We start from the raw sequence: 21,784 nt of genomic DNA on the forward strand, positions 1-21,784 counted from the left end.
ATATGACTCTTGCACTGTACATGCAACACACACAAAACAAAGAATACAGTGGAATCCCGATTTTACGCTCCCCGGTTTTATATTATCTCACATTTTAAGTTCTTCCACCTTGGTTCCCAGAAAAACGTAAAATCGAGGTTACACTGTATACACAAAGAGCTAAGAAACATTGATGTACGCAGAAGAGAGTTATAAAAATAAGATTATGCAAAAGAATTTACACGTACAGCACATCCTTGACAGTTAACGTAATTAAAAAACTTGTTCTCCGTAACAATCTTACTGTTTTAACGTAAACCTATCTTTCCACTTACTATGTAATAATTTGAGTAATTCACACATATAAATCCAAATTATAAAAGTTTTATTGTTTATATAACAGATATATAAGTTTCATATCTAACAAACAATAATGTAAACTATACTTCAAAATAATTTTCTACACCTAATCATATGAACGATTACCCGTATAACTGTGCAAGCTACAATTGTGAAATACTAAGGCTGAATCAAAGCTAAACACTCAAGTTACAGAATTTCTTAACAATAAAATTGATCTAATTTAAAGTATTGTACAAGGCAACTTTTAGATATCAATTATATTATTTATCACAAATCACTGTTGCTTGCTACATCTATTACTTTTGCAGCAAATTCTTGTTCGGTATCACAGTCAAATTTATCTTTTATTATCCTGTTATAAATAAGAAATTTCTTTTCTTTGTAAATGTAGGCAAAAGTCAAATTTAAGAATGAAGATAAAGAGTAATCAATCTAACGATTATACACAGAAAGCTTTGCTTTTCTTGCATCAAATAAAAAAACAAAATATATTACATCCAATCAATATGAAGCTAGAGGTTCTTTACAAGACCATCCATATCCATGCACACAACCAATAACAGGAAACAGCACTTAGAAGTAACTGGCTACGTTTACTACAAGGTTACTATGAATTGCACTCATGTGTCAGTGTACAAAAAGTGCTAAACAGAGCATTATTGCAAAAGAAACATAACACATTACAAGCACTATGTTAATGCAAATGAAAAGAAGAAAACGTTAACATAAAAACCATCACCCAAAAAAGCACATATAAAGGAATGTCCTAAATTGTGTTCTAATCAGGAAGAAATACAATAACAGCCCACACCGTAGAAAAATATAGTCCATATATTTTTATGGTCCCTACACCTGATTGACTAAGTGGTTCGGTGAGAAGGAGTTAAACCGAGAGCATAACTTGCCTCATGCAGTTGGCCACGAATTTGTTCTTGTCCTGGTGGCCTTCCATGATTTGACTGTTGACGAAAATGTCTTCGAAGAGCTGCACGGCTTCTTCGGAAAATGCTTTTCCTTTCAGCGGAGTGACTACATCCAATTCTCCATGAAAACCTGCTGGGCCACCAATGAAATTTGGTGGGATTTTGATGCGGACATCGTCCACTTTTCCTTTCTCGACTTCTATTTCAATCGTAAGTTCCTGGGCCGGTGAAGCAACCTGTAGTCCCTGGTCACCAACTAGGGCTGGTGGGATAGGGAAGCTTCTGGAAACTGTAAATTTGGGTGTTTTGCCGTAGCGCCACATCCAGTGTGAAAATTGTTCTTTAGCTTTATCCAACCCTGAAAGATTGATGGAAAATTAATAAATCTCATCACTTGCATATTTTGAACAGTAATTTATAACAATGATTATTAATGCAAAGTTTAGTAGCCTTACCTAGTCGAAATGTGGCATACCACTTTTCCTACCACAATCATCAGGTATCACACTCGTAGCCCTAAATTTTCCATGTTTACCTGGCAATTTGGAAACCAATTTCCATCCCATTCTGTGATGATTTATCATGATAATAGCCAAGTTTTGTGTAATAAACTGCACTTTCTAGAATCCTTGTAGTGTTCAGACTGTAGTGTGATACACTAACCACTCTTGTCAAAACGAACAATAATTAGTAGGGCTGAGCCGATACCGGCGGTATCAGCATCGGTGAGTATCGGTTCATTTTCTTTTACCGATACCAAAGATTTTCAGTGGCTAGAAAAGCGGGCAAAGACAAAAGATCATCTCAACATTTGTCCTTTCTAAAAATTCGTTCACCCTTCGTTGTGACAGATTGGGAGACCAGCACAGGAAGTTCCATAGATTTTCCTAGAAACACTGGATCATAAACCCCCACCCTTCTGGGAAGCAGATGGCAAGATCAAAGGCATGGGTAAGTGAAAGCTGAACCCAAATGTGACTATGAAGGCATGTAACTGCTTAGTTAACGATGTGGGAAATAAACCATTCATTACCAATTCTTGCTTAAAGCTCATGGTGGTAAGATAGGTGGATGTTTTAACCCCCCCCCCCCACGCTGCCGCACTAATGCAGTGTCAGGTAGTTGCAGAGTTCTTGGAAAAGAGGGATGAATGTCATTGTGAAATTAACTTTGCTTTATCTACGTTCAAGCGGAAAGGGGAGTAAGGGGAATCAGTAATATATACATATCCTCTTCACTTCTGTCTTTCGTGTGACTGCCGGTATCGGCCAATGAGTGTTATTTATTTCCGCTGAAAGTCGGCCCCCGTACCAGAGTGGTTAGCACATTGCTCTACGATGACAGGGGTCCCGGGTTGGAATCCCAGCTTGGGGATGGATGTTTCCGAGTGTCCATTCATCAATTTCATCACATCGTCACTCATCCCCATCTTCGCAAATTAGCCAAAAGTGGCACCAAAAGCGAAGTAAAATAAAGCAAATCAATTATTTCCGCCGAGATTAGATTGCGAACATACGGCTTTGAATGGCAGTACTAAGAAAGATAGGCTAATCGGGACTGGACCTAAGTTTTAGTGGGACTGGGACCACTATGTGCCTCTACTGAGTATCAAACCTGGGATCTATTAATTACAAAGAGATGGCGGTACCACTACACCATCGGGGAGGCCCTTCTAAAGATTTATGTACACCACTACTTACAAAAATGTACATAGGACATTTATCAGGAACTTTACTTGTTATCTATTGGACGTACCATCATTCCGTTTGTTATTCAATAAATATTCAATTTTTTGCTTCTTTGACATTAATTTCCTTGCCAGGACAGTTGTTTTTACACCAATTTTAGCAGTCTTAAATACACATAAGCTAAATGATGAACATTCTATTTTTCATCTGATTTTATAGCATCTTTTTACTATTTATGTAACAATATTTTTTAGTTGAGAAATAAAGAACAAAATAGTATTAACGTTGTCTTTCCTCAGTTTCTTAGTCTGTGGTTACATACAACAATACTCCATACGCATCGGAGAAATTAAGTACTAATTAATTAATTTACATATTATTACGAATCGACCTATAATTATATATTAACACTTTTAATATTATATTTCTGAGACACTTGGCTCAGTCGGTAACGCATCTGACTACCATGCTATAGGTCCCGGGTTCGATCCCCGGCCGATTCAAATCTAGGAACTTTTCTAACTTTGGAAGCGGCCCCGGCACCCACCCAGTGTCGAATGACATGGGTACCTGGGGGAAACCCTGGGGGGTAAAGGCGGTCAGGGGTGTGATGCTGATCACATCACCCCCACTCACGACCAGATCTTGAAAGTGTGGGGCGTTACCCCCACACCCCCTATATGCCTTCAGGGCGTGGTGCTAAGCACAGAGGAGCACTTTACTTTTTTTTACTTTTATTACTTGGCTCGGACTGGCTCCCCAAATTATATATTTCTAAATACGTGCCTAGTGATGTGACAAGCTAGCCTTTTTATTTTATACTGGAATTATACAAGTATCGGTATCAGTGGGTATCGGTAATGGTATCGCCTCAGCTCTAGTAATTACGTAATTCATGATAAATTAAAAACTGACAAAAGCAGTCACAAAAATGCTAGATCTACAGTATACTAACAGTAGCAAAAGTTTTTTTACTGTACAAGAATGGTTATAAATTGATAACCTTCATCAATTCTGTACGTGGATAGTTTGGATGAATTTAGTTGTGCAAATAACTGTGTCTTGGGGCACCCATTCTGTACTGATTCATTCTGCTACAATCTTGGTTTGCTGTGAGGCAAGTTTGAGTACAGTAAAAGGAAAGAAGAGCTGTGCTGCAGCCTTCCATGATCTAATCAATGGTGAGAGAGTTTGGAGGAGCGAGGAAGGAAATGCTACTTGGTAGGTATGATTGATTGATTTTATCTTTCTTTGCTTTTCTGCTATGTTTGGTTATTCACAAAGATGAGGATAAGTGATGATATGATGAAATTGATAAAGGGATGCTCACAAAGAACATGTAGGCCAGGACTTGGATTTGAACCTGGAACCCTTGGCATCGTAGCATGCTGTGCTAGCCACTATCACTGGGGTTAGTTTTGACATTTATATCTTACGTCACAAACTTGATAGGCATGTTTTGCATGTTGCAATTTGGAAATACTTTGTAAAAAGATGTTCACATTGCCAAAAAACAGGCAATTTGCATTACAGTAGAGAATCGATTATCTGAATACCGATCAACCGATGCATTCTGGTCTACAAATTCAAATGTAGTTCCGCTAGCGGCTGCTAGTGCTGTGGTGCTACAGCGCTTTCCCCCCTCCCTGCCAACCGGCTTACGTAACCAACCTCGCTTCATCTGAGCCTTCACTTGTGACAGATCGTGCAAATTCAGTGTCTAGTAATTAGTTAAAAAAATTTGATGATTGTAAACAATCTCTACAAATTTGAAAACTTTGCACAAAAAAATAGTTCACAAATTCTTGTAAATATACCAAAAAAAAATACAGAGCGCCAAAAAAATTTATTACAAAGAATGCAAACAGAATAAACTAATGTAATGTTTACAAAATTTCTCTTTAGTTCTTAAGAATTACAGGAAACCAATCTGTGAACTTAGAAGTGTGCAAAACTAATGAAAGCTTAATTCAATGGTACATTCAATGCATGAACATATACAATCTGCTGAGCATATTGTCCTTAGCTGATGATAGCAATCTCTTAAGACAATGTACTACGAACGAACTGACCATTAGCTCAAAATAAAGATAAAGCCAGAACTAAAAATTAGTTCATAGACAATTTCTTATCTTGAGCAATTAACACTGATTTTAAATTATATAAATACAGGATGTTTTTGAAAGATCTAGCACAAATTTGTAAGGAAGTTCACAATCCAAAAAAAGGAAAAGTCTATGTCAAGTTTTTTCTTATTTCTTCCCAAATTTATGCTAGAATTTTCTGATAACCTGTACATAATGTCTAAAACAGAACAGGAGTAATTCATCCACAACTGAAGTACTCCTGTATTCCCCAAAGTCAATGAATTGCAAACAATACCTGGGGAAGTATTGCTCATCGTTCAGCTCTCATTGTCTATGCACACATAGCCACTTCTGCTTGTCCAACTTCATCAGATTGGAGTCCTGAAATAACACCATAATTTCATTTACACTATTCTGAACATTACATAATGTTACTGAACCAAACTTGTATCCCTAATATTCATGTTACATTCTGGTATGTCTGCAAACAATTTTTTTAAGCTCCCTGTATCTCTAGGCTGGATTATGTGCTGCTAAAATTGCACTTCTCCATGTTGCATGATGTTCTATACTACAGGGTCTCTGGAAAGTCCTGCACAAAAGGCCAAATCACAGTGCTTCTTTAACATGTGAAATTCCACACTGGTCTGTACATGGAATGACAGGTTGTTGGACACAGAATCTGGTGCTATGGAGTAGCAATGATCCTCGATTCTGGTATGGAGGTGCGCCAGATCACAAATCTCCACACTGTACAATCATGAATTCAGATACGAAGTCCAAAGGATTCAAAGATGAGAAGTGGAGGGCCCATTCAACATGTCATCTGCAACCAATCAAGGGTTCCGGAAATCTGGTATCTATCCAGCCTGTCTCAAACAACACTGGCATCAAGTTAATTTTAGCATTTGGCCTACAGTGCGGGACTTTTCGGACACTAAGAAGAGGTTTCACACAAAACAATGTCCATTGCCAATCACTGTATACAATGACAGCAATCCACAAACTTAGAAGTTGTATCTGTGGCAGAGTATGTTTGGTGATCGTAATACAATCTTGCCACCGAAGTTTCCATGCTTCATCTCAGTCTATGTTCGTCCTTTGTGACTGTTTGTTCATCAATGCCATAACATCATCATCCTCATCATCACCACAATTAGCCGTAAGAAGCAGAAAATCACTGTAAATTGACAAAAATACAACAGGAACATTTCAAATTACGTCACTGGGCAAATTTCAGCATCTCCCCTTCATCAATTTAAACATTTTGAAAAAAAAAAACAAATACACTCCTTTCATACATTCCCATATGGTGGTGACTGGAAAAGTAAGGAATGAATATATGTGTGTGTGCATGTATGTGTATGCATGCATGTAGTATAAATATCTCTGGATGAGCCTTTAGGAATAAGATATAAATCTCTCTTATAGTGTTTCTCTTGACAATCAAATTAGAATTATGGGACTCTTATACAGTCGCAGACAACCCCTTACAATTGTCAAGGGCAATGTCACAACCCAGATGGGTCTGCAACTGTAAGTTGCTGATTATATTGGAGAAGAGCATGCAAATATATACTGATCTAAATTCAAGTGGCTGAAGATTGTAGATCTATCCCGACAATCCTGACTGACTATTTTTTAATCTAAAAATTGTCAATGCACATGTTTTTTGTTTATATTCCTTTCATGAAATGTATGTGGTTTCTTCAAGGGAGAACTTTTCGTTACATAATAATTTGAACAGAGTTTCTTCTCATTTTGAACACTTGAGTTAGAAACATTTCTTCTAAGCAAGTATAAACACTGCTAATCCATAACCATACATTATTCAATTTGAAAGCAATGGATAATGTAAATAATCCAAATGAATGACATATGCCCGGATTATTGGGAGCACCCGATTACCTGTGTACCCTTATTGCCTTACTTTCGATTCACTCTCATTCTCCTGAAAAAATTGCATCTATTGACATATTTGAAAGCAAAGTAAAATCTTTACCTGGAAACCAGCCTTCAGTGGGGTTTATCATCTGGAAACCTCTTTGCTTTGAAATGTATTCGTCTCCTCCATCCTCACCGTTGATCTTGGTACGTAAAAATTCCAAACCGATAGCTTCCACTACTCTCTCCATTGTGATGCGGGAATTAACTTCTCTAAGATTTTTAACTGGTGCCGGATCACTCTTGGTTGCATTTGTTTTAATCTCCTTCTGCAATAAAAATAATTTAAAAAATCAGACCACATTATTTTTTCCTGTCTCTGCACAAACTGTCATTTATTCATAAAAAAATAGAAAAACTGTAGTATTCATTAAAATCAAGTCTACGCTAAATTCACATTATTTTTTATGTAAAGTGCTGATAGCTTAACATGAGGGGCGAAAATTTTCTTGTGCAGCTTAAAATGTGAATCACTTTAAGTACACTTTATGCTCAGATAGGCTAATCACGTCAGGTTGACCAGGGTCGGACTGGGACACAAGCAAAATCCCAGTATGCCCTCTTGGTGCCCTTCCAAAAATGCACATTCGGCACCCTCCCCCCCCCCCCACTCCTCACAATTAAGTATCCTGTTGAGGAAATTTGCCACCTCCCTCTTGGCAGTCGCAGTCTGGCCCTGAGGTTGACTGAAAGTGTTGCGACTCTCCCAAAAACATTTTCTCAACTTCCTGTTTCATATTTTCAAAAATCTCTCTCTGTAATATGCCTCACTTAATTTTAAGAACTGGGTCAATCCATGTGAAATCAACAAGGTCCTCAACTTTACATTTTTTGATTAATATGAAATTTGGCATTCTGGAAGGGCCAACTGAGATAGGAAAATATGCAAAGTTGCAGATCCATATGCAATTTTAACCATTTTTGCAACATCTTGTTTACTTTAAATTGCAATATTTCGGTAGCCAGGGCACCTATAGAAGTGATTCGGATGCCACTGGAAAGGTCTTGAAGGGCTCTTTCAGACGAGATATTGCATATCCATGCCAGGGTGGAAAAAAAAAGACAATTGAAGGTGGTGTAAAGAAATTTTGGTAGCCATTATCTCAAAAACTGGTCTTTTCATTTTTTCAAAAAAATATGTCATACATACACTATTACTCAGTAACTGTACAAAATTTGAAAATGGGACGCCAATGGGATCTGGAGTTATGCTTGATTTAAGGTAGGGTAGAGTAGGTTAGGTAATGCATAACATATTTTGATAGACAATCTAATGTTTAAATTTGCGGTTATTAAAAATTAGGGATGGGACCGATTAATCGGTACTCTATCGGTATCGGCCGATATAGGCATATCGGTGTATTGGTTTATCGGTAAAATTACCGATTATTTTACCGATCCGATATATCGATAAATATCTTATAATTTAGTGCAAAATTCTACCATGTTGTTGTAATTTTTATGGATAATCTCCATGCTCTACTTTCTGAAAAAGTAAATGTCTAAATATTCAACTTCTTTTGCATTGCAATCAGCTCGAAACACACATTTATTACGGAGATCAATGAAAATTTCAGGGTCTTCAAAGACCATTTCTAATTTTATATCGGATCGGTAGAATATCGGTTATCGGTAAATTTTATATCGGTATCGGCCAAAATTTCATATCGTCCCATCCCTATTAAAAATGCAGGATGATTTAAAAGTCCAGTCCCATAGGTAACTCAGTAATTAGTGCACATTGCGAAAAATGGAAAGACGGAAAAGTTGTTTGAAATAGGCGAGTTTCAATATAAAATGCTTGAAATTTCAACGTATTGTGCACCGTTTAGGCTGTGTGCACTAATAACGAAGTTACCTATGGGATCGGACTTTTGAATCACCCTGTATTTTTAATAACCACGAATTTAAACATTAGATTCATGTACGTTAATTTAAACAATATTATATTTCATTTTGTTTACTATTGAATATTAGGAATTTGTCTATCAAAATATGTTATCATGCATTACCTAATCTACTCTACTCTACCTTAAATCTAGAATAACTCCAGATCCCATTGGCGTCCAGTTTTCAAATGTTGTAGTTACCGAGTAATAGCATATGTATGACATATAATTTTTTTAAAAAAATTAAAAGATCCCGTTTTTGAGAAAATGGCTACCAAAATTTTCTTTACACCACCTTCAATTGTTTTTTACCCTGACATAGATATGCAATATCTCGTGTGAAAGAGACCTTCAAGACCTTTCCAATGCCATCTGAAGCACTTCTATAAGTGCCCTGGTTGCCGAAATATTGCAAATTAAAGTTAACAAGATGTTGGAAAAAATGGTCAAAATTGCATAGTTTGCAACACTAATGTTGAAAATACAAGAGATATTGTAACGTTGCATATTTTCCTACCTCAAGTGACCCTTTTAGTATACCAAATTTCAGATGATTCAGAATTTGTGAGGTTGAAAAGTGTCTCTTCACTTGTTGATTTCACATGGAATGCCCCAAATTTAAATAAAGCGTATACGGACAGGAAACATTGTAAATTGCATATAATTTACAGAACCCTTAAATTTAATTCATAACTACTGTGCAAATTATCATGTGTGTTTCCTAAATCTGAATGTTGATGAGTTTGGAGATAAGCATGATTCAATGAGAGACTAATAATAATATTTTGGTGAATGTCATGTGTGTAAAGGAGTGCATACCGAGTGATTATGTACACACAGACAGGTTTATCGTAATTTTCTACCATAAAACTTCCAAATATTTAAATGAGTACAAATGGTATGAACTCTATTGGCATTGAAAATACTGACATTACTATTAATCACTGTGCGTTGTGCTACATATGATGCTGATAAATAACATTTAATGTGAAGATGCCCTGGACTTACAACAATGCACTTAATGTTGCACAAGCCTGTCTTTTCAATCTGGCAACAAACAATGCAAGCTGGACACACTTGTACAAGCCGCGACATGAAAGCGGGATAAAATGTGTGTACATCCATGTTGAACAAATAACCATTATCACAACAACAAAATGGATCCTGCTTGAAGGAAATTTTCGATGTCTGGTACAGAAAACAGGTTGCATGCTGGAGCATCACTGAATGAAAAAATGAATCTTTGAAATGAATGAATGCCAGCTCGGTGGTAAAGCACGTTAGGTATCAAACTTACGAACTCTCCACTGAAGTTCCCAGGTCCAGCCTGGACATAGATATTCTTTGCGAGTGTTTCTCCATTAATTCCATTGAATCATCACTCATCCTCATCATCACAATTAGCCAAAAGTGGTAGAAAAGCAAAGCTAAATAACACAAATAAAATTGCATTGAAACAAAACAGTTTTCTACACCTTTTGTAAACCCCCCCCCCCCCACCCTATATTTCGGCCTAGTCTCTTGGCTTTGCAGATAGGCTCCTGGTTCCTATGTCAGTGCTCAAAGTAAAAGTAAAAATCTCTAACTGGGGAGGGGGGGGGTGCTTGTATTGACCAAAATGGAGACAATGTAGTAGGTGGGGGAATGCTATGCAAATTATCCAGCTGGGGGATGCTTATGAAAATTTTCTTAACTGAGGGATATCATCCCTCCCCCAGTTCGAGCAGTCCTCTGTGAGATCACACACACCGAGTCTCCTGTCAAATTTATTTTGATATATTCTATCGGTGGCACATTGTAACTAAAGTAACAATGGTTTCCACTAAAAAAAATGACTAAGAAAAATTTTCACAAAAATCTTGGACTAAAAAGTACCCCTGGAAAGTAATGACTTATGTAAAAGAAAAAATCACAAGGCGAGCTCATTTTTTTCATGAAAACATGCTGACAAATCTAGTTTGTTAAATTATGTTGCAACTTGCTAAAACTGGAATTTTATCATCTATAAAATGATTTTCCCCAAGTCACTATCCTTGAGATGGCTAAAATACAGCTGATACTTCACAGTTCAACGAAGCAACATGGGCTGCCAGCCAAAAGATAAGTGAAAGGATGATGCAACATATCTGTACAAAGTGCCTTGATAAGCGACACAAACAACGCTTCCCTACCACCCGACCCTCTGCGGACTGTCATCCGCCTTGTGGAGAGTTCAAGGAACCTTCTGGAAGCAAACAACATAGGCTTCCTAGACACAAATATAAGCTTAGAACGAAACAATCACCTCTTGATCTTTAGAGGCGAGCCAAGTTCACAGCAATCAGGCCATAAGTCAAATATCATTATCACGTGTTGGGATGAAGGCATTTCATCTTATTGAGTTCTCCTTGGAGAATCAGAAAAACATGTGTACAGACAATTATGTAACGGCTTAAAAATCATATTTTGATATCCTTCATAGTTACTGGGCCATTTCTTCTGCCTCTGTGTTACTGGTTCTACATTCAGTTCACAGAAAATGCACTGGAGGATATAAAAAATTTACGAATTGGTACCACTGACAGATGGCACAGGAAATAAATTGTTGTGAAGAGGGCAAAAAAGCACTGCCTTAAACCGGCTTGATCCTAATAACTGCTTGATCAGAATGCAGCAAATGTTAATACACAGAAAACTACAGACCTGCATCTTCCTTGTAATGTCCAATGTTTGATTTATTGCTCTAAGTCCACTTTATGCACTGAAAACCTAATCGGGACTAGACCTACAGTTTAAAGTGGTATCTAAACCACTGTGCAATGTACCTCCACCGGGTATCAAACCTGGAACCCCTTGATTGATTGATTTGGTGTTTTAAGTCCACTTCATGCACAGTAAGGCTAATCGCGACTGGACCTACAGCTTAAAGTGGGATCCGAACCACTTGTGCCTCCACCGAATATCGAACCCGGGACTCCTTTATTACAAGGCGACGATGCTACCACTGTGCCATTGGGGAGGTAATTGTAAAATTGAAGACTATTCACAGAAAATGTTATCAAATTTCAATGAAACCTGGACAAACGAGTAAGGATACAGTGTCAAATTTCAGAAATGGATATTGCTCAAAATATGCCCCTTTACTCCCTTACGAAACACAAAATTTTGGTTCAATTGCTTCACATTTCAAATGAAATTTTCAGGGGCAGTCTGGTGTGCAACCATTGCACCATACACAAACTACAAAGGTAAGCTATTTAAGCTAGTTGGCTCATATCACATGCACAACAAAATACTTGTGACATTTTTCAGTGGTTGTACAGAGAGGCTGATGGTGTGGGGGTGGGGTGTGTGTGTGTGTGTGTGTGTGTGTGTGTGTGTGTGTGTGTGTGTGTGTGTGTGTGTGTGTGTGTGTGTGTGTGTGTGTGTGTGTGTGTGTGTGTGCGCGCGCGCGCGCACGCGCGCGCGCGCAGTTCAATACACTCACAAGTGAAAGAAAAAGTGTAGTGAGCTATCAATAGCTTCAAACAATACTTGTATCTTACTTTTTCCAAAGAAATTTGTTGAGAATAATTTACATTAAAACCTACAAGATCACATTAAATCAGTATCTCCCCAATGGCGCAGTGGTAGCATTGTCCGGTGGAGGCACATAGTGGTTCGGATCCCACTTTAAACTGTAGGTCCAGTCCCAATTAGCCTTATTGTGCATAAAGTGGACTTAAACACCAATTCAATCAATCAATCACATTAAATCAGCTTGTACACTGTTCATGCATCGCCCTACAATAACAACTTCTTAGAAACTAATACACCCACAAAGTAAGTTACAGCTTTACCTCCCTTCCCCTTTCAAAATGACTTAACTTTTCTCCTAATTTTAGTGTGGGAAATTCTTTCTTTGTTCTTAAGAAAATATACCATGCATCAACAGCCATCTGTTAACCATAGTACTCTTGAATATGCAGAATATGGGTGCTTTTACAACTTGAGTGTGTGTGTGTGTGTGTGTAATTATTTGTAACTTCGCAGTAGGTTCTGTGCATTTATTCTGTATGTATCTCGCAACGCTGTCCCATCCTCTCCACCCCTGTTACAATGCTGCTATAATCTTGCTTCCTCTAAGTTGCATGGGTGCATAGAAGAGCATTCTTTCACAATTAATACAAGTTGCCCAGGCCTGCAGTGGACCTAAACATGTTAAAAAGCACAGGCTTCCAAAAGTAAGATCTGTCTGATGACAGCTTATAACTGCATCACAAAGAACGAATTCAGCATCCCAATATTTTTAGTACACTTCAAGTAAAGTATATGTAATGAGTTAAATACTTACATTATTTATTAATAATGACTCCTCTAGCTTCGGCACATCAGCGTCCACCAGCAGTGTACAATGATGATAGGCATTTGGATGGCCTAATTTTGATGCTGTGCCTGAAATCTGCTGAGATGCAAGTTAAGGAAAAAAACATCTTCACTTCACTTGGAACATACAAGCATTCGTGCACAATTCAGTATTTGTATTTTCTTTTCTGTACCCCTGCTAAGTTATTTTTGTACATGAGAATGTGAACAAGCACAATGGTCATGGTAAATTTCGCATCAAAATTATCATAAAAATGGACTTGAGAGGAATTCCATCAAAAGTGGTCTCACTCCATGTTAATAACAAAATGAATCAATCTGGGAATTATTGTTTTTAATTGCATTAAGGTTTAAATGTTTGTTAATGTATATAATTTGCATATTTAAGCAACTAAAATTATTAACACCTGTAGCCTGTGTGCTTTACAGACAAATGATGTCAAATTTTGCTACATATCTAAAGCATCATACATGCAACATATTTTCGTTAATGCTTTCCATGCATTCAGGCTAATCATACTCAATCTTTTCTCATTTGTTAGCAGACACCACAACGTACTTCATAATTCTATGAAATCAGTTAAGTGTGAATATTTTAATACAATCGCATGTCTATAACATTACATTTTATGTGTGAATGTTCCACACATAACGCTGGAATGACATTTTAGGTAGTGTAGCAAAAACTGAAGAGTATTTGCTTAACTGACTAACATATTAGTCCCATAAGCATGTGGCCATTCAATGACTGCTGGGCTTACTGAGATGCATATGTGAAGGTGAAGAAAAATAATATGAATAACTGAGAATTACTTGCAAAATCTGATTTAGACACCATGTCATATCATTATTCAAATACTGTAATTGCATCTATTTTGAGTTACAACATACAGTATAATACAGGTTATTTCTGTCATTAAGTCGTAACATTAAGTGGTAAATTAACGAATCTAGAAGTTTGATTCTTAAATACATTTGCCACTTTATTAATAGTTTTATGCCGATTAGCGTCCACTTCCAATATAAATTTTACTTTCTGGTCAAGCATACAACTTTTCTTATTTCTCCATGGCCGATCGGTAGCAACTTAAAAATTTCACTGACGGAACTGCTGTTCTGTTTTTATTATGGAACAGCTAACAGTTAAACATCAGCTATCAGCATCTTTATAACGTGCATGCTTTCGTATCGAGATTACGTACAAAATAAAATTTGTATCGTGTTCTGAACAACTGCGGCAAATATTTCTCCTCAGATTTCATGCTGCCTCTCCTTGCCTTCTCTGTGACACCGCCGTGCCACACTCTCCATGTCTGCCTATCCTGTTTCATATTTGTGTTTTTGTAACAAGAATGTACACTTCTGTGACATTGTTGTAGCTTGTTTATGTACAAATCAACATATACAAATCAACATAATTTTATGAAAATGAGTACGTGTAACACAGAATTACATATAAATGCTACATATAAATGCATTACATACAAATAAGGTTTAATTAACATGTTTTTAAATTATATTTTGCCGGGACCTACATTAATTTACGTACAAAACAGAATTGTGCAGAACTGAGTTACGTATAAAGGAGTCTCAACTGTATTTTCACATCTAATTTATTTAACTTCTTGTTCTTCGCATTTAATTAAAACCATGCTTCCACATTCTGATGGTGTTACTATTTATAACTTACATGTTTTCAGGATGTTGTCGAAGTTAGTTTTAAGTGAGATCCAAAGGACTGTGCAGAATTGTGTATAAGCCGCAGTCGGTACAGCATCTGACTTCCATGTGGGAGACCTGGGTTCGATTCCCAGGTTGGATGATTTAAGGTTGCAATTTTTCTGGCCTTGTCCCTGCATAAAGTGGCTATGCTATGGGGCTCACCTAGTCTCAAATCAATGGATACCTAGGGGGTAAAGACAGCCAGAGCATGGTGCTGATCACATCACTGCAAAAATGGCAGAGATCAAGAATGTGTGGGGCCCTATCCCCTAAATGTGCCTTCATGACACGGTGCTACATGCACAGGGAACTTTACCTTTTTACAGAAATGTGCATTTGCCAAGGACTTGCAATGACAAGACTAATACAGAGAATCAAGGCTGTTATTTTCACTTTTACCAAATTGTAAACTTAGTTCACTAAACATGTGAAGATTAACAAACTAAAAAAACAAATATTTACTTTTTCACAAACCAGTGAACTACATATGGCAAATCAAATTTAATTCTGTAAAATTACCACTCAATCTGCGTAACTGCATCCGACGCAAAATGTCTTGTAGTAAACAAATAACAGCTTGCTGCGAAACATGTATATGGAAATTATGGAACAAAAATCATTCTATGATGACAGAGGTCCCATGTTAGAATCCCGGAATGAGCATGGGTTTTCTCTGCGAGTGTCCCTTCATCAATTTCAACATACTATCACTCATCCTCATCTTCAATATTAGGCAAAAGTGGGAGAAAAGCAAAGTAAACCCAACCATATCGATCAATCAAAAATAGTTCTGCAAGACAGATGCAGTTTGTATTAAGTGTTCAGTATTTAGGTAGCAATTTATTGAGTTTAAACTCAACATATAAATATGTGATGTAGAACAGGAATATTTATAATTAAGAGATAGCATGCAAAAATCTTAATACGCTGGGCTGATAATGTGCTTCAACTCCTACCTTTTCATTTTTATTGCAGCAAGTAGTTCAATGTAACATCCCCCTCAATACTTGCTTTTGTAGATAACCTTGTACATATATATTAGGTTAGTCACCTTCAAAATGGGTATTTTTGTATTTTTTACTAGCATATGTTCCAATATCTCTAATGTCATAATAAAAAGGGGCATGATTTGTATGTAATTGAACATGTTGTTCAGCAGTTCCAATTACATAGCAATCACATGACAATAGGTCCAGCTCTTTACAAATTTCATTGATGTGATATGAAATAAGCATGGAAAACAAAATGTGTATATTACATTCTCAGAAACTCATCTTTCACACATCCGTAATTCTGTGAATACAAATTTCTGTTCTCAAAAAAACTTTGACAGAGAAACTCTTTCAATTCCTAATGCTATAACATGTAGAAAACTGAAAAAAAAAGGGAGGGGAATCAAAAACTGAACTACAACTATCTTGATTGTATACGTAGTCCCTCGCTGGAGCGAATGTAGAATATAGAGAATATGTTCCAATTTCGTTAATATTTGGAATACTAACTAAATTTGGCCTTCTAATCACGAATCTGTTGTTAAAATGTGGGGGTTACGTCTGGAAATCGTGAAAAAAGCTGATTATTTTTTTAAAGCTGTATCACATCAATTCACGGATAGCCCCATGAACCATTTCCAGTAAGGTTAGGTTAGGGAAACTTAGTGAACTCCGTGAATGGTTGAATGGTTCGTGGGGCTACCCGTTCATAAAGTACTGATTGAGAAGGCCAAAATTGGTTAATCTACCAAATATTAACGAAATTCAAGATACTTTTTCTTCCCTAACCTTACCGGAAAAAGTTTCGTGGGGATATCAGTTAAATCTTTTCCCAATGAGTACATATTGTAACAAAATATATGTTTTGTAGCACTAGCTTCCTCACTGCGCAAGATGCCATTTTTCTAGAAGAACGCTCAAACACAGTTGCCAAAACTACCTCTAATCAAAGTCCGCATTCCACATGCTCTTCTACCTCATTCATTCAAGTAACGAAGCAACAATTAATGCTCTGCAAGTAACGAAGGAACAGTGTGGCAATGCTGTAGACAGCTCAACGAATGCTGAACGTCACTTGTTCATATCATCAAACATGGTTGTTATGTTTATGTATGGAGAATAATTGCAGTAATGAAGAACATAATTTTGCAACATACAGTAGAGCGTCGATTATCCGAACGTCGGTCAACCGAACGACCGCTTAACCGAACACTAACAAGTACTTTTCCGAAATCAAAACACTGCTAAATACTTTAAGGAAGGTTCAAATTTCGTGTGACAATGATTGCCAAAGTCCTACGATAGTTAGTGTTTCTGCTAAGCGATTTCGAAAAACAGCATAAAACAATCTGAACCACTACCATAATTTGTTATCATTCTCTGATTTTTTTCATTTTAATGTTATTTTCTTGCTAAAAAAATGGCCCACAATTCGAAGGCCAGTTGTTGGTATGAATTTACAATACCAGAAGTATCTCCAATTGCTTTCAAATTCAGCATACTCGCTAATTTTGGCCGCCACATTTTTAACTGCAGATACTTCCGGTATTGTAAATTCGCTCCCAGTTGTTAATCAGAACTGCTTCGTTCAAATCACTAGATACTAGCCTAATGTAATAATACTAAAGGATACTTTATACTTTCCTTCCAAAACCAGATCATCTTTTGGTGTGATGACAGTTTCTATTCCCCATTCTCTCTCTAAAGCTGAACTCAATATTCGTAGGTTGTATTTACGATCATAACAGGATCGTGGAGTATAGAAGGTCAAATTGAGGTTTCCAAGATCATGATAGACTGCACCTCCACCACTATTTCTTCTTGCAAGTGTAATGCCCTTCTCCACCAACTGGGAAATGTTTGCTTCCAACCATGGATTTTGATGACGGCCAACAACTACACAAGGCGAATTACGCCACAAAAGGAGAACATGATGATGTGTAAAATCGAAATTCTTGTATAGCCAGTCTTCAAGGGCCAAATTTGAAAATACATCTGTTGCCTGTGAAACAAAAACTGACTTCTCTACTCTCCTTTTCCTTTCTGTGTTTTTCTGAGCAGTTGTAGATAATGCTTTAGAAAGCAAAGGGACATTATGGTGCTTGTGCACACAAAGGATTCTTCCAAATCTAAGGGAATTGTGCATTATAACTTGAGCCATATTTAATCTTTTACTTTTATGGGCTGATATTTACTAAATTATTGATACCTAGCCACAAAATTCCAAGCGCTGTTTCAATAAACACAAATAAACAGGCTTTTACAAAGTAATAATCACTCAACAATAGATTGAACTTAGTTCAATTATTTGTACTAAAAATACTAAATAGTTTACTCTATACACGTTTAGCAGAAGACAACGAGCAGAAAATGTTTTTGAAGTATAGTTCGCAGAATTATTTAGCAACAACGGGGGAGGTACCTACTACTGAAAGTCACTGTGAATCTTTCTCAGAAGATGTCATAGAAACCAAGAAATCGTGAAGGGTTATGGTCTGGTGCAGCCACTTCCAAGTTTGGTGGAGCTGGCCGGTACGTACTCTGATTTTCACGCAGTCTTTAACGTCCATTTGATACCATTTACCTTAACAGTTGGAAAATATATTCGGCCGTCGTGAAAAATGAAACAAGTCACTTTTTCGAAAAAGACACTGCAATGTAGCCTATCTTTCTTGAACACACGAAACCACACTTTCACAAGCCTAATATTATTTAAAGACTTGTAACACTTGCTTCGCAAAACAGGAGGAGAAATACACCAATCATGATCTTATATTCATTTCTTCATTGCATTGCATTGCGCATGCTCAAGTGCGCAAGCAATGTAACCAATGGCAACACCGTCTGGTGTGATATGACTGCAGGGTAGCCAGTTTGGTGCTTTTTACACCAGATCTGGTGTTTTGACACCTCTGTCTTTTCAGATTTTCTGGTGCGAAAAATTGCATGCGAATTTTCAAATTGTAATGAGTTGTAATTTATTATTGTTCATGAAAGCTTTATCGGGAAGTGCCGATGACGGAAAACTGTTTCGTGATCCCCAAGGGACGGAGTCAGCCGTCACGAAGTCGAATCCCGCTCCATACGAGCATAGATAAACCACTGCATCTATGACTGCACCTTTGGCCGATAGGACAGCTATTCCCGAATTTTCCTCTCCTTTCGAACTGCTATAATATTCCCAAATCTGAAAAATTACATATGCTTAGAATTCCTTGCAGACAAGAGCGCACACGGAAGGGGCATAAGGGCACTTCATAGACGAGGGGTGCTGTGAAAGGCAGCATATTAAGTGCCTATGCAAATTATCCTAGTGCTGAGGATGCTTTATGAGAATTCTCTCAACTTTGGGAAAGCATCACTCCACGTTTCCCCAACTTTAAGCACTGCTGCCCTCCCTGAGAAAAACCTGCTGGCGGTTTTGCTTGTAGAGCATTCACGTGAATATTCGTGTAGTTTTCTTTCGCTGTTGTCTAGATAATATCGATAGAAACGTAAGGTCCATACGAGATATCACAAATAGAATTTGTGTAGGCATCTTCATGAATCTCTCTCCATAGGTAGGCTATGTACCGCCATAAAACAATGCAATGGAATACTACTTGACGTGTGTACTGGTTTGCACCAGATTTTCTTTCCTAACAGTTCTCGAGAATATTATATTAAATTTTAAAGCATTGTCCCCCACCATCTCGCATTTTTTTTAACAGCTGTTTCTGGAAACGCTAACGGTACAAATTAAAATATCAAAGGTAGTACAAACTTTATTATATCCAACGAGTTGCATGAATATTTTCCCCCTTGGTGGGGGAGGGGGCAATTCCAAATTGAGAACTTTGAGTCGCATTCAATTCCTCCATCTTTGAGTAGTAATTACTAGAATGTGAAATCAAATAGGACTACAAGATAGATCCTCCCCACTAATAGAACAAATAATGTTCTTCCCAAATGGTACAAACAAAAATTTCAGTGGTACAAACCGGTACACACGAAATATTTTCTATGATGGAGAGGTTTTCTTGGGATATAAACCAGGTGATTTCCGGATAGGCTAGGAAATCCTCTTAATCATTCGCCGCCATGAAAAGATTCAAGAATTATTAAAATACTTTCTATTTTATATGTTTTTGTACTCCCCTTTCTAGGGGGGGCAGACCTCATCTTTGAATTTAACTCTTTCGAAGACACGGCATAAACTAAATAAAATGTGATACAAACGTCAAATATTCCAATGGCATTGTTTTTGTGACGCTACAAAACTGTAGTGGAACCTACGTGAAGGTTCAATTCAATTTGTGATTATTCGAGAACCGTATTGGTTCAAAAAGTAAAAGAGGAAGTACAATCTGGCACAAACGATGGAGAATTTTATGACATACGTAACTTAAAATCATTTGTGTCATGTAGTTCGGGGGACTTCACGAGGGCCTGGAAATATGTGATCTTTTCCCGTCCCGACCATCTGAATTTTAAAAATTTCCATCCCGTAATGCAATCTGGATCAATGTATTTTTTATTTGTATTTATGTTATTTAACGTCGGCTTTGTGTCACTTTTAGATAATCGCGACGATGAGGATGAGTAATGACTAGGTGAAATTGATGAAAGGATACTCACAAAGACAACCACGCCAGGAGAGGATTTGAACTCAGGAACTTCGGTGGCGAGTTCTAAAGTCGACCACATAATATACTTGGCACTGGGCCAATGTAAACCAGCCTTCATAGTTAAGCTAACAGCGAATGGGCCTACAGTCCCACAGTCCTATTTAAGCAGGATTATAACTACCGAATTTTGACTCTGTCATAGCGGGGCTGGAACCTCCATGACCTAGCAAATTCTTGGAGTTAGTGTTGCCCACGAGACGAGACTTTGGCCTGTCTCGTCTCGTGAAAATGCTGTGAAATGCTGTCTCGTCTCGAAAATATTCCTTTGTCTCGGGACACATGATCAATCTCGTCTCGTCTCGAATTTTTAAAAGCCTGTCCCGTCTCGTCCCGTGGGCAACACTACTTGGAGTTCGTATTTGTGAAAAGGTGATAAATTATAACACCGACTTAAAAATAAAAATAAATTAAATTATTATTTTTTAAAAGAAAGGCTTAAATCGCTTCTTGACGTCATATCATTTGGTCGTAGTCAGTAGCGTACTCAGGATATTTGATAGGGAGTTATGTAAATTTATTTTTTTAGTAGTCAGCCCTCATTTTGCCGAAAAACTGGGTCAAGGGGGGGGGGGGCTTGGACACGCCACTGGTCGTAGCGGACACGGAGTGCTCGTCCCTTCCCCTCTCACCCTGGAAAATGTATGCCATCAATGGAACGCCTTAAATAACACTCCTATACAAACATCTAAGCTATCCCCAAGGCTCGACCACAACATCTTCCCCACAGATTATACACATAACGATTTCCACTTCAACATTCATCAACGTATTTATTATTATTCTTTATTGATAAATATTAAAGTAAACAAACAAAGCTGAATGCATAATTAGCGCACAATAGTACAATGCGTGAAGTTTTTAATGCAAACAAATCATAATGAAATCAAATAATACCTGAAAGGATGGATTAGGCAAACAAGTTGCAAAATATTCTCTGCAACTCGCAAATAAACTTTCATATGTTGGTACTTTCTGCTGACCATCACACTATTGGTCACTTCAATTAGATAGCACGTGCTTGAGGGAAGGGAGGAGTTACAAACAAGAAAGAAGGAAGAGCATAATCGAAATACGTCATGTAAACAACGATAAGATTGCAGTCATCAGTCCACAGTCTGATCGACTTGCTGGCTCTTCGTGGAAATTGTCAAAGGTTACAGCTTAAGATGTGTTTTAACTTGGTAGA

The 21,784-nt window shown here is 37.4% G+C and overlaps 1 protein-coding gene across 2 annotated transcripts; it reads right to left on the reverse strand.

Annotated features, from left to right (window-relative positions):
* Positions 1-347: 347 nt before the first annotated feature.
* Positions 348-18,370, reverse strand: Lipt1 (Lipoyltransferase 1). Of its 2 annotated transcripts, none has more exons than XM_083127021.1 (4): positions 17,565-18,370; positions 13,186-13,293; positions 7,043-7,253; positions 348-1,623 (listed from the first exon to the last, which is right to left on the reverse strand). In XM_083127021.1, exons 1-4 carry the CDS (start codon positions 18,090-18,092, stop codon positions 1,226-1,228), a joined length of 1,245 nt encoding a protein of 414 aa, XP_082983147.1. In that variant the 5' UTR covers positions 18,093-18,370; the 3' UTR covers positions 348-1,225. The 2 variants fall into 2 exon arrangements, with proteins under 2 accessions (XP_082983147.1, XP_082983146.1); XM_083127020.1 differs by having other exon boundaries at positions 13,186-13,296.
* Between the last annotated feature and the right edge of the window lie 3,414 nt (positions 18,371-21,784).

Source organism: Lepisma saccharinum, chromosome 8 (assembly GCF_977018435.1).
Source record: "Lepisma saccharinum chromosome 8, izLepSacc3.1, whole genome shotgun sequence".
Taxonomy (NCBI): domain Eukaryota; kingdom Metazoa; phylum Arthropoda; class Insecta; order Zygentoma; family Lepismatidae; genus Lepisma; species Lepisma saccharinum.

Excerpts from the sequence above, each read along its gene's own strand:
- Lipt1 (XM_083127020.1), bottom strand. The coding sequence starts at position 18,092 with ATGGCTCAAGTTATAATGCACAATTCCCTTAGATTTGGAAGAATCCTT. Across the intron at positions 7,254-13,185 it reads AGTCATTATTAATAAATAAT|AAGGAGATTAAAACAAATGC; the intron begins GTAAGTATTTAA and ends TTTTTATTGCAG. Across the intron at positions 1,624-7,042 it reads CACTGAAGGCTGGTTTCCAG|GGTTGGATAAAGCTAAAGAA; the intron begins GTAAAGATTTTA and ends TCAATCTTTCAG.